The sequence below is a fragment of the Sitophilus oryzae genome, unplaced genomic scaffold, assembly GCF_002938485.1.
Source record: "Sitophilus oryzae breed Bouriz unplaced genomic scaffold, Soryzae_2.0 scaffold_1614_pilon_pilon, whole genome shotgun sequence".
In the NCBI taxonomy this organism is placed as follows: Eukaryota; Metazoa; Arthropoda; class Insecta; order Coleoptera; family Curculionidae; genus Sitophilus; species Sitophilus oryzae.
The window spans coordinates 2,136,364-2,150,556 of NW_022146297.1; the positions used below are offsets into that span (position 1 = coordinate 2,136,364).

The 14,193-nt window shown below is 34.5% G+C and overlaps 1 protein-coding gene across 1 annotated transcript in view; it reads left to right on the forward strand.

The window, feature by feature from the left end:
- Positions 1-14,193, forward strand: part of LOC115880113 — an 870,630-nt gene that overhangs the window by 489,720 nt on the left and 366,717 nt on the right. Inside the window, exon 3 of the mRNA XM_030897242.1 lies at positions 2,473-2,533. Within this exon, the coding sequence (XP_030753102.1) occupies positions 2,473-2,533 (61 nt within the window). The remainder of the gene's footprint in view (positions 1-2,472; positions 2,534-14,193) is intronic.

The window sequence follows — 14,193 nt, forward strand, 5'->3', positions numbered from 1 at the left end:
TTGCTGGGAAATTTACGTTCGGAGCACGGATTAAGCTTGGACTAAATTATGTTTTAATAAAGGAGACCATGTGGATATACGCAATATAGTATTTTTTTAATTTACTTTATTACTAATTACCTCACCCTAACCGGCACTGCCTAACAGTAAAGTGAAGTGAATTTTTTGTCAATTTTGTAGTACCAATGACTGATTGACCGAATGATCTGGAATAAGAGTCTTTTAATTTCATCGATATTACAGTACATTTGTTATCTATATTTTTGTTTATTTTTTGATTTAATTATTTACTATATATTTCAATATCTTACCAGCAAGATGCAAACTGGTAGTAGAAAACAAAATTATTTAACAAGTATCACAGTTCAGATACCCAGGAATAGATATGTCTCACTACCATGATCCAGAGAAAGATTTGAGAAACCAAATAAACAGAGCAACGGCCATGTCAGGATGTCTGAGGCAAATAGTGCGGACAAACCCCTTCCCCATGCGAACACAGAGCAAAAATTAAAATTTTATAAATCCTGCATTAGACCAATAATGACATATGGCATAGAAATCCGAAAGGAAACAAATAAACCCAAAAGCATGTTAAGAGTCGCTGAAATGTCTAAGAACCATAATGGGACATTTGTCGTCCGTCCTTCTTGCCAGGTCACTTGAGAGATTTGATTGCCCATTTTTTTCACGTCTTTGGTCCACTCTATTTTTTTACGGTCTCTCTTGGTTATTCCCAGCATATTTCATTCCATTGAGCGTTGTGTGACCTGCAGGTTCGCATAACAAGATATTTTATAGAAAATATAAATCCAAACTGACACATTTTATAAAACGAGATTTGGTATGTTAGTATATGACATAATTAGGATTGATTGACGTATTCAATTGTTTTGATCACTTCCTGTTTCACCGGAAATGACCACAACTTTTGAATAGCACCCTGGGTATATTTCTACTTTATTGGATAGAAAATGACACTCTGAATATAATGACATATTTATTAACATTTTCGCATATAGTTTATTTGAAATTGTAACATACAGTTCATAACGACATATTTAGACGTCAATGACTCGAATTACCAAGTGGTGGTACCAAATTATTCGTAAAAAAATGCTTTTTCCAAATATCCTAATGAGCCACCCTTGTTGCAATTGAAAAAATTGACATATGATTAAAATTACGATTTGGGCATCTTTTAACCGGCCAGGACAAGACACGAAAAATTAGACAATCAAATCTATTTTTCCAAGGCTCCTTGATTAAAAATTAGTGTTTTTAACACAGCCATGGCACTCTAGATTGATATTTAAAAAATACAATTGAGGGGTTTCTGGCAAAAACCCCATTAGTCAAAAAATGGGTAAAATGAGTTAATGGCGCTATCCGACAGTAATTTGTTAGTCATAACGTTCCTACCAAACGAATTCGGGAAAAGTGCTATAAGTCAGCCCGTGCATATACAATCAAAAATACCGTAATTCCGCAAGAACCCCACAAGTCAAAAGTCTTAACGGCAAAAACCCCACTAGTCTGCTCCTTTGTTGTGGTTTGGTTGTTTGTCGTTCGTAATCGTTCGAACAGTTGCTAAGAGGACTTAGTCGTTTCCACGGTTTTTGCCAAAATTTCAGCAAAAACCCCACCAGTCAAACAAATTCACGCCCTTCCTAACTTAAAGATAAGAAAAAAATAAAGAAAACTAGTTTTCTGTACTTTCAGATTATAACCGGAGCTCACACAAAAAAAATGACAATTTAAATTTAAATGGGAGGAAGATATACGTTTTTTTAGTTTTTCCAAATTTCGAAATATCTGACTAATGGGGTTTTTGCCAGAAACCCCTAATTTTTTTTAAAAGCAAAAATGTTAAAAGTTGACATATGATAATATGTCATTTTTCATCGAATAAAGTAGAAATATACCGAAGGTGCCATTTAAAAATCAAAAGTTGTAGTAATTTCCTGTGAAAGAGGAAGTGACCAAAAACATTTGAATACGTCAATCAATCCTAATTTATGTCATATACTAACGTAGCAAATCTTGTTTTTTTATTTAAAAAAAAAATAGAAAAGTTATAGATGTGAGCCTCTTTTAAGACGCACCCGGTATATGTTTTCAAAAATTCTCTTTATAATTTTATCTCATACTGGGACGGAAATAATGGTAAAGTCAAAAAGTAACACAATACGGGTACATCAAAGATATATCAAACCTATATTTAATATTGAATGAGTTAAAATATTTTATCTCAAACAGGAATATTGAAATTGGAACAGGTTGCAAATATAAAATATCCAAACCAAAGTTACAAAAAAAACTTGAACATTACCTCGCTGATTTAATATTAAACATTTTGTGCAATTGATCTATAGAATATTTCATATTTCATTAAAATATATGATATTTGATTTTAATAATTTAAAATATTGTATTATTTTCCAAAATTAATAATATATTCTTTTGTTTCAGTATTGGCTGGAGTTGGAATAGACTTTTTATATCATCAACGATACCCTGGATATTATATAATGTAAGTAATTAATATTTTAATTTAAGTTAATTATGTAGGACTTTAAGGACGTTTCCATAGAAAAATGTTTAATTTAATATTGTTTAGATTAATATTGTGTGTTTCTTTGCGGTCTTAAGCAACTACAAAGTATGTATTTTGTTTATCCAACTAGAAAATATGTATTTCATTTATGCAGGGTGGCGCACCTCATTCGCCTCGGTTGATTATACGAAAACGGAAAGTTGTAGAAACAAAATATTTTATGGGTATATGTGGGAAGACAATATGCATAATTTAAAATTATTTTGAAATGTACAGGGTGTGTCAGAACTAAGATACATACCAAAGTTATATTTTTTCTTATGGAACACCCGGTATTATATTTCATTTTTGGATTCCTGGACCCAAAAGAAGTTATTTATTATAGGGGTTAAATATGTTTAAAATCTTTGGTTTTTGAGATATTTCAAGATATTTAAATTTGCATGCTACATTAGAATAGATTATTAACACCCTGTACATTACTTTTCAGAATTAATTATTGTGCTGAGTTTAAAGGTAAAGAAATAAACTTTACTTAAAAATGGCATTGCTTCCTTAAATTTATACAGGGGTATCAAAAATTGCTGATCTATTTTAAAGATTTATTTTATATAAAAACTTCGTTATTTCAAATGGAACACCCTGTATTTTTTTTAAATAAACCGAAGCAGATTCAAATGCTCTTTCAAACTACATTAGGGTTTCCTATACCTATCTAGCTCAGATTTTGAATACAAAGCGATTTTTAAATAAAATTTCAATCAAGATGGCTGGTGTCGCCGTGGCAATTTTCTAGTGACAGTTAGTAACTATTTTCAAAGTCAACATTAGTTTATGGACATTATTATTTATAATTTATAACAGTTTAGTTATATTTACCTAAATAAATTAATAAGTAAGTATTAATTATTTTATCAAGTAAAATAAACCAATATCTGCTGGAGGAACGAATGGATATGTTTGTAGTAATTTTATTTTGTGAGGAAAATTGCTTCTTGGCCTCAAGAGCTTATGCTCAAAGGTATCCAAAAATAGGGATCTTCCTGATAAGCGTTCCTTTGAAAAACTACTTTTCCTATTTCGCAGAGCTGGTAATGTGGTTTATAAAAAATCTGTTAGGCAGAAACCTGTCGTTGGAAGCGAAGAAAATGAATTTGCCGTAATTGTCTCTTTTATAGAAAATCCATATATCTACAAGTAATCGTAAAATAAATCAAAAAACTACTTCTTCGTTTTTCTTGATAGAATAATAAATACATATTATTTATTAAACTATTGTAGCTAAATTAAATAAAAGTAAACTGGTATAAATTTAAATAAGCCCAGAAAATAATTTCGATTTTGAAAATAGCTACTGTCACTAGTTGCCATGACGACACAAGCCCTCTTGGTTGCCATTTTATTGAAAATTTGCTCTTTATTCAAAATCTGAGCTAGATAGGTATAGGAAACCCTAATATAGTTTGAAAGAGCATTTATATCTGCTTCGATTTATTATAAAAAGTATAGGGTGATATATTTGAAATAACGAAGTTTTTATGTAAAATAAATCCTTAAAATAGATCAGCAATTTTTGATATCCCTGTATAAATTTAAGGAAGCAATAACATTTACCAGTAAAGTTTATTTCTCTACCTTTAAATTCAGCACAAGAATTAATTCTGGAAATTAATGTACAGGGTGTTAATAATCTATTCTATAGTAGCATGCAAATTTAAATATCTTTAAATATCTCAAAAACCAATGATTTTAAACATATTTAACCCTTATAATAACAAATGCCTTTTTTTGGGCCCAGCAATCCAAAAATAAAATAAAATACCCCAAAAGTGTGTTCCATAAGAAAAAATATAACTTTGGTATGGATCTTAGTTCTGAAACACCCTGTATATTTGAAAATAATTTTAAATTGTGCACATTGCCTCCCCACATATACCTATAAAATATTTTGTTTCTACATCTTTTCGTTTTCGTATAATCAACCGAGGCGAATGAGGTGCGCCACCCTGTATATAGTTCATATCAAATAAACTTTTAGTCGCGTGATGCACAGCGTTGCCCACTTTTACATATTTTCTTTTAATCAAAATATTTTAGGAAACAAAAATAAATGAATTATAAATAAATAAACAGTTATTATTTACAACAAAACTCACCTCCTTAACAGCGCTTAAGGGACTTAAAGGGCCGTTACTCCCGCTTTCGCGTTCAAAATATTTTAATAAAGTTGCGATGAGTTTTTACGGCTATTAAGCTACCTTGTACACTTCGCGCTAAAAGGGGTTGTAAAAAGAACAATGTTCGATAGCAAGGTCTGCTAGTAAACATTTTTAAGCTGAAAGATATCATCACACTATTTATTTACACCAAAAACTCGTAATAGAAAACTAAAGTGTCAAAACGAATGACAATATCAGGAATTAAATAAATAAATGTGGCAACTTGACATTTTTTACAGCAGAGCTACCACGTGAATCCCCAGCGGGAAATTTAAATTTCCATGGTTGGCAACAATGACTTTAAAAATCGCGCCTTCGATTACGTAACTAAAGGTTCAATTGGTATAAAATATATATTTTGTTTATTGCTAAAGCAAACAATTATAAAGCAACAATTTTAACAACTGACAGTGAAGCTTCTGACCTTATGTGATTTGTAAAATCATTATTATCATTCAGAAAAAGCAAACTTTTTGACATTGTACTAGCAACTACATTCTGATCATTAAATTAAAAAGAAAATTCCTATATTATATGGATCGTTCGATCAATCAAAACTTTGACTGAAGCACTCAACAACTAGAGTTCCTTGTTTATCTTTTGCTACAATGGTGAATTGATACACGTCTATACGTGCAGTAATACAAAGCATTTATTGAGTAAATAACAGAACAATTCATCGCCGTATTGAGATGCAACATAGCAAACAATGATAAATTAAGACGTGCTCTTCTCTGTATGTATCTCGCTGCAAATTTCATTAGTACATAACGAATTTAAAGACATCAACAGTGAACTTTGTTTTATACGTTTGTTGAGTACATAGAAAATATTGACATAATTTAAACATGCTTTGTTAGTTTACATCGTCGGTGAAATGTGATAAACTGCTAACTCCATTATTCCTAATTTTCCGAGAGAAAATAAACGGCACAAAAATATGGTACACATGTAGCAAGTATTTTCAGGCGTTAATATGATAATGAGATAGCGATAATATTTATATTGGGGAACAATAAGAATCAATATTTCGTTAAAATTTTACATAAAAATGATCTATTAAAAGTGTTATTTACTTAAAATCAAAAATAGAGTTAGCAGGTTATCACGTTTCACTGACGATAAGTAGTCAGTTTTTTTATATATACAGGATTATCCTTTATCCTGTGTCCAATAATTAATAAAAGACGTTGGCTATAACTCGGTAACCGTTACTGATAGAGCTTAAGAAGAAAAATATGGTATTTTTGGCTCTATTCTTGGAGTCATAAATTGTAGGTACTGTAATGACATTAAGGTAGTTGTTTCGAAATTCTTCAAATAATGGGGATTTTTTTAATCAAGTTATATGACTTTTACATCACAATTTATTTTGTACTTATAACATATACGGCATTGAATAGTGAAATCAATAATAACGTCTCCAATCTGAAAGTCGGATTACCATTTTAAAGAGAAAAATAGTGAATATGGCAAAGTAGAAAATTATTTTCTCTCCTTATGTCAATAAATCCTCAAATTTTAGGAAAGTCATACAAGGTTTTGTTCTCCTCTACAAAATTGCAAAGTTAATTCTCCATTCCGACGTTTCGAATTCGAGACACCGTCATCAATTTTGTAAATATAACTACGGATTTAGATTTTTTGTTTCAGTATTATGTAATGCCCTTCCTATTAAAGTCATAGCTTATGAATTTATTTATTTTGAGGAAATAGCCACTTAAAAAAAATCGGAACAACGCAATCTATTAGCCAGTAACATTTCGAGCATAGTGTAGAGGGTCTTTTAAATGTTGTTTCGGGAGAGTTGAATATAAGGGAATGTTGAGTTATTGAATATTATTGCACCCAACAAGTACGTAATTACGCCTGTCTTTACTTGTTAATATCTTTTTCACTTAATTTTTACTACCCGATTCAGCGTTACATCACACAAACCTCATACCTGAGTGTTTAGTAGTTTCAATAACTCCGCTATTAAAAACTAAAATACTTAAATATTATAACAAAGCCACGAGTTTAATATTGTTTTAATGCTATCAATACCGGAACTGCGTAAAATACAGAGCGAAAGCTTCCAGTTTCTGCCGTATTGAGTGCTGCGGTCTGAATTTTTAAAATCAACTGGAATGCACCAAGTCTATATTTTTGATAATAGATAAAAATGGCAAGAAGCAATAAATTACGTAATTAGTTGTGTAGATTTTGTTTTGTGAGGAGAAAAAAAATCTTGCACCCATAGTTATTAGTTGGCGTCAGTTGGAGTCTAAAGTGCAGATGGCCACTGCTTGCAGCGTTGCCAGTTTTCACCTTTTTGGCACGTTTTGAAAGAAGAAAATACAAAAGACATGAAGATTACGATACTTACGAAAAAAAAATTAGATAAATTCTTGCATCTAGCCGGACCGTCAAACTTTACAACCCGCAGTTCCGCATGCGCATAAACGATAATCGGTCAGGTATTTCGCGTGCAATCTAAAAAAACTTACCCCCAGAGACTAACCAACGCAATCAAAATACCCCTACTAGACACTTTTAGTTTCACCTTTCGATAGAAACTAGTTAACTTTTTTTATACGTTACTTTGGACACTGTAACGTACCACAACACACCTGGGGTGCAAGGGGTATTGAAGCGATACATATAGCCTAGCTTACCCAAAAGTCAACCTCACCTTCACGTGGTGCACCCTGTTTACACAAACGAGGCTCTGACGTCCGAGTATAGGCGGCATAACCTTATACAACCCTCAGACCTACCATCTTCTGGGGAAAAGGAGTAATAAAATACACCTAGCCGGCCGAGAACGTAGCACAAGGGAACTATCGTCGCAGTCCTCACTGTGCCATAGCCATCCCGTGCTACAGTTGCAGCCAAAACTGTGCGGCAGCGTAACCGCCACAGTTAAACCTTTTCACGCAGCTTACACACAGCAATGATGGAACATTCGAGTGGGACAAAATTATCGTCCGGAGGTAAAATACCCCTCAATCGGATCTCCGGGAGGGGTGCCTACTCGAGCTATCATCGGAGAAACAAAAACATCAATGTTTCACGTTCGCGGCGTGGAACGTCCGCACTCTACTGGACAAGATAAATTCAAATCGACCAGAGAGAAGAACAGCACTGGTCTCACAGGAACTCCACCGATTAAATATAGATGTTGCCGCTCTAAGCGAAACACGCTTTGCAGATGAAGGTAGTCTCACTGAGGAGCATTACACCTTCTTTTGGAAAGGTTATCCCGCAACACACAGGAGAATTCATGGTGTAGGCATTGCGATCAAAAACGAAATCGCCACCAAGTTAACAGAAGTACCTATTGGTGTCTCCGAACGCCTTATGACCCTAAGGTACCCCATATCAGACAAAACTTACGTCAACATCATTAGTGCCTACGCTCCCACCCTTGACGCTAAAATTGAAGATAAGGATAAATTTTACCAAGCTTTACAAAATGCCCTTCAACGAATTCCAAAGCACGAACGAATCATCTTGCTAGGTGACTTTAATGCCCGTGTAGGCAAACAACAGGAAATATGGCCTGACGTATTGGGAAAACATGGAATCGGAAACGCAAATAGCAATGGTGAACGCTTATTAACAACATGCGCAGAGTATAATCTTTGCATCACCAATACGTGGTTCATGTTGAAGGACAAGTTTAAAGGTACCTGGAAACATCCTAGATCAGGCCACTGGCATCAATTGGACCACATAATCGTTCGAAGGACGCATCTAAAAGATGTTAGGCTCACAAAAGCTAGAGTAGATGCCGAATGCGGCACTGACCACCGACTTTTAATTTCAAAAATGAAAATCCAGTTAAAAACCCAAACATCCACGCTGTAAAAGCAAAACAACATGACCAGATTGAACGTACGGGGTCTAGAAAACAACAATACCGCCGACGCCCTCCGGGAAGCCATCAAAGAATCACTTCCACCGATAACTTCAATCTCAGTATTGGAAGCTGAACAAGGCTGGACACAATTAAGGGATGCGATTCATAAAACCAGCGAAGCAGTACTGGGAAAGTCGAACAAAAGAAACAACCAGACTGGTTTGACGAAAATCAACCGCATATACAGGCTTTGTTGGAACAAAAGCATAGAGCATATCAAGCCGTCACTGCAAGTCCACATAATCCAAGACTGGTAGACAACTTTAAAGCAGCCAACAACACGCTTCGAAGAGAACTGCGCCAAGTAAAGGATAACTGGTGGTCACAAAAAGCGAATCAGATTCAAGAGTACGCCACGCATCACGATTATCGTAAATTCTTCGAGGCTGTAAAAGAAGTATACGGCCCAACTAAGAAGGTAAGCTGCCCAATCATGGCTCAAAATGGCGAACTTCTAAAAGAGGAAGAACAAATTAGAAATCGCTGGAAAGAACATTACAGCCATATCCTTAACCAAGAAAACAACCCCAATATGGAAGCATTAAACACAATACCTCAATATAACAGCCTCGATGTATTAGACATCCCAATAACAGAACAAGAAATAAAGACCTCCATAAAACAGCTTAAAAACAACAAATCAGCTGGCTGTGACGATATTCCGGCGGAAATCTATAAGTGTGCAAGTAAAGAACTTATTGGTCATCTTAAGGCTCTCTTTGATGTCGTATGGGAAAGCGGAGAGGTACCTCAGGATTTTCGCAATGCGAATATAGTGAATATATTTAAGAACAAAGGAAGTGCATCAGACTGCGGAAATTACCGGGGAATTTCGCTATTGGCTATCGGCGGAAAAATTCTTGCAAAAATAATGTCAAACCGCCTGCACCCACATATAGAAAAAATTCTTCCAGAATCGCAAACGGGTTTTCGTACCAACCGCGGCACCGTCGATTCCATATTTTCCATCCGTCAACTACAGGAAAAAAGTAAAAGAGCAGCAGTCTAAACTTTATGTTGCATTCATCGATCTAACAAAAGCCTTCGACTCTGTGAACAGAGATGCGCTTTGGGCAATTATGGAAAAGTTCGGAGTACCCAACAAATTTCTTACAGTGTGTAAAAGCCTCCATAACAACAACAAGTCAAGTATCACATCATGGATCACTGAGCGACCCATTCCTAACAAATACAGGAGTTAGGCAGGGATGTGTTTTAGCGCCTCTCCTATTCAACATATTCATGGCAGCGCTCTCCATTATAGTGGACAGCAAACTGCAGGAGAGAGGATTGGGCATTAGATACAGATATGACGGCGGTCTGTTCAACATAAAAAGACTCAGGGCAAAAACACGTACAAAATTTATCACAGAACTTCAATACGCTGACGACTGCGCTCTAGTTGCAAACACGGTACAACAATTACAAGAAATGTTGAACACATATACCTGGGCATACGAGGCTTTGGGCCTTAAGCTGAACATCGGCAAAACTAAAATCATGTGCACTCCCCCGGAAGATCACAACAATGCTATAAAAATCGGAGAAGAACTATTCGAATATGTGGCGGAATTCAATTACCTTGGCAGTTTGATTTCGGAAAAGGCCAATATTGACTCTGAAATTCAGCACAGGATTAGTAGCGCCTCAAGAGCATTCTGGAAATTAAAAGACAGGGTTTTCTACAATCATGACTTGAGTACAAAAACAAAACTTGCAGTATACCGAGCAATTATAATCCCCACCATGATATATGGGAGCGAAACCTGGGTGCCTTACCGCCGACACATGAACGCATTGAACAAGTTGCAACAGAGACACCTTAGACAACTCTTAAGAGTCCGGTGGTTCCATCATGTCTCAAACGTATCGGTCCTTGAAAAATCTAACTGCGAGAGTATTGAAGTCATGGTCACAAAATCCCGCTTAAGATGGGCTGGTCACGTATGCAGAATGCAAGAAAACCGCATACCAAAATCTCTGCTTTACGGTGAGCTTGTGGACGGTAAGAGGAGGCCGGGTGGACAACTGAAAAGATACAAGGACATTTTCCACGAAAATTTAAAGGGAATTAACATGCAGAATGAGTGGGAAAAAGCAGCTCACAATAGAACTCAATGGAGAAGGGTTGTAAACTCAGTTAACAGCGCAACCAAAAAGTAGAGAGGCAACAAAGCAATGAGATTTTTGAATGTCCGGAGTGCGGTAGGCAGATAACATCACGTATCGGGCTTTTCAGTCACAGAAAAGCTCATGAAAGAAAACGCCTTGCGTGACCATTTTCTTTATGTGTGTCGAATACTCGTCAGCGAGTAACGGCTGTATGTATGTATGTAACGTACCACACCAGGGAGCCGTATAGCAATTATTATGAGTGTATCACTCTTGCCACTCCTCTTCTTTTTGAGTTGTATAGATTTTAATGCTTGTGTTTTCAATATACCGATCTCATCAAGAAAAATTTAAAAGAAAACTGATCCTTATGATGTTATTCCTTCTAAAATTAAAGCGTTTTCCCCTTGGCGATTTACTTACAAATATTTTCCTTTTCTACCATTCACGGTTCCGAAGTTAGTACCGACGCACAAAGGAGTATTTTTTAGATCTAGCTGGCCAAAAGTGATTTCCGAAAATCACGCGTAGATAAAAAGATACGGTTCACAAGCAATGCCAGAGAGACCCTCCGCTCCGAACCCAGTGTTATGGTGCCCCACTCCACCATAAAATGGAATGCATCAGCCGCTTTTCGGGCGTTAAAAAGCAGTAATTGTTTCGAACTGTTTTCTGTGTGAAAAACGTGACTTTTAGAAGTGTTGTATTTTTTTGGTGAATTCTCAAGACTAAAATCTCATGGATTCTGAAATGGCAAGTAATTTTACCTTTATTTCCATATTAGAGTTTTTGTTTATTATCGGTTTCTTATGCGTTTATTCCTTTGTGTTAAAAAATCCTGTACTTGTGTCTGTGTTATGAAAATATATTATAACTGAAAGTGTTTTGTTGTACTTCAGGGTTCGTCCCGGTAGTTATTTTTGTAGAGACGATAAATGAACAGTATTCCCTTCCTAAAAATCATATATTCAAGGTCCACTATGCTCCACCTATTGATTAACTAAATACTTAAAGCTTACTGTTTTGCCAAATGTAAAAAAATAATATAACGGTGGTACCTATCTCCTGCTGATCTGCTGATACTTTTTATGGTCTGTGACATTCAAGTTATTAGTAATTTTGCATTTTCCTTTGTTTTAGGACCATCTGGCATTAGGGCAATGACTCGTAGAGAAATATTTGACTTGATGAGTGCACAAAATCGCTTCGATATTAACGAGAAGTTAGAATTTGTCGAAAATCATTTGGCAACATTGGAGCCTAATAGCGACGAACAAATTAAGGAAATAAAGCATAAATTTTCATATGTAAAGTCCGAAATAAAGCGTCGCTGGATTGCAGCAAAACAACGACCACACCTATTCGGAAAAAATAATCCCACATGGCTAAGGGAAGTAGGCCAAAGGTACAGACAAAGCCAGGACGACCGAAAAAGTTATTTGAAGAGGCTAGCGAACGAACTAAAAGACGCAAGACTGAAGAACTTCGACTGTCTGATAGTCCTAATAAAATTATTTATGCATTTATCTTAGTACCTACCAAAATTATATTCTGTAAAGTAATAATACGACACATTTTTTTCAATATACGTAGATTGAACCAAATGATAGTATTTTGAAACGATTTTCAGTGATAATTAATTTTGGCCAGGTAGATCCAGCAAATACTCCTCTGTGCAACGCCGACGCGACGTCTTTAATTGGTTCTTCTGTACAGGGTTTTCAGGGATATTTAGTGCGATATCTGCAATCTTAACTATTAAAACTGTAGTAAAAAACTCTTTATGTAGGAATTATGATGTTTTCACCTGACCTGAAAGTGAAATATAAATCAACAAGACAATAGATAGCGGTTGCTTTGATTAAACTAAAATAATTTAAAAACGGAGGAAAAAGGTCTTTTAGAACACTGAAAATATACAGGGTGTTCCATTAATAAAATGTGTAGATATATAAATAAGACCTTAAAAGTATTTTACTACCTCCAATAAGTAACCCGACAGGTATGGCACTTAAAATCTCGGAAAACTCTGTACATATTTGAATTATAATATTCTGCGTCTTTGTTCTTTATGTTTATAATTTCAATAACATACTACTATTCATAAATTATTGAACACTCGTTTTTGCCTTTCGGATAAGTTATAAGATAACCAAGATACAAAGGGGGTCGAAAAATGCAACAATTTCAAATTCGCCCTGTATTTCAGAAACTAAAGGGGCTAGGACAAATCTGTGTGTAACATTTTTAGTTTCATAAAAAAGTAGCACAGTGACGTGAAAACCGCATCTTTGTATTCTTACTCATAAACTAGAAACACCATAAAACACATGAAAATGGGACACCCTGTACAACACCATTAAAAATATCGTAAAAGGTCAATTATCAAGATCAATCAAGTGTCCTTACAAAGTATTTAACTTTAGATTCTCTAAAAAACAGTTTACACTATTAAGATAAATTTTGTTAAAAAAATATATTATTTATATACAGGGTGTTTCAAAACAAATGCGAAAAACTTCAGGGGGTGATTCCTTGTTAAAAATAAAGGGTAGTTTGCTTTATAAACGTTGGGTCAAAAGTCAACCATTAGGGAGATATCGCGGAACAAAGATGGCGGAAAAATAATGTTTTTATTTTTTATCTTGAAAACGAAAAGCGATAGACTAATGAAATTTTATAGAAGCATTACTGTTATAAAAACACACTTTCTGGTAATTTTTTTACTTTTTTAAAATGAGTGGAAGGGGTTAAAATAAACCTCATCATTCTTGTTAACGAAATTTAAAGAAAAATCTTATCAAACACATGCAAGAAAATTAATTTGGATAGTCTAGTTGATTTAGAAACTTTTTTATCTCTTGTGTTTTTTTGATAAAAGTCACCGATTTGAAATTAAAAAATAAAATGTAAAGCATTGCATGTCAGGACAAAAAACATTTTTAGATAAAGAATCTAGTTGGCTGCTGTAATTTTCTTAGGAAAAAATCTAGTCGACCGCTGTCACTTTTTAGGATGTTTCTAATATTATTTAATTTGACATTACCCTACTGCAATACGTTATTATCTTACGATCAATTAATTATTCCGAAGCCTTTTTTCTTTATCTAAAAATGTTTTCTGCCCTGACATGTAATGCTTTACATTTTATTTTTTAATTTCAAATCGGTGAGTTTTATCAAAAAAACACAAGAGATAAAATAAACTGAACCATCCAATTACTTTGCATGTGTTTGATACAATTTTTCTTTAAATTTCGTTAACAAGAATGATAGGGGTAGTTTATTTCAACCCCTTCCACTCGTTTTAAAAAAGTGAAAAAATTACCAGAAAGTATGTTTTCATAACAGTAATGCCTCCATAAAATTTCATTAGTCTCTCTCTTTTCGTTTTCAAGATAA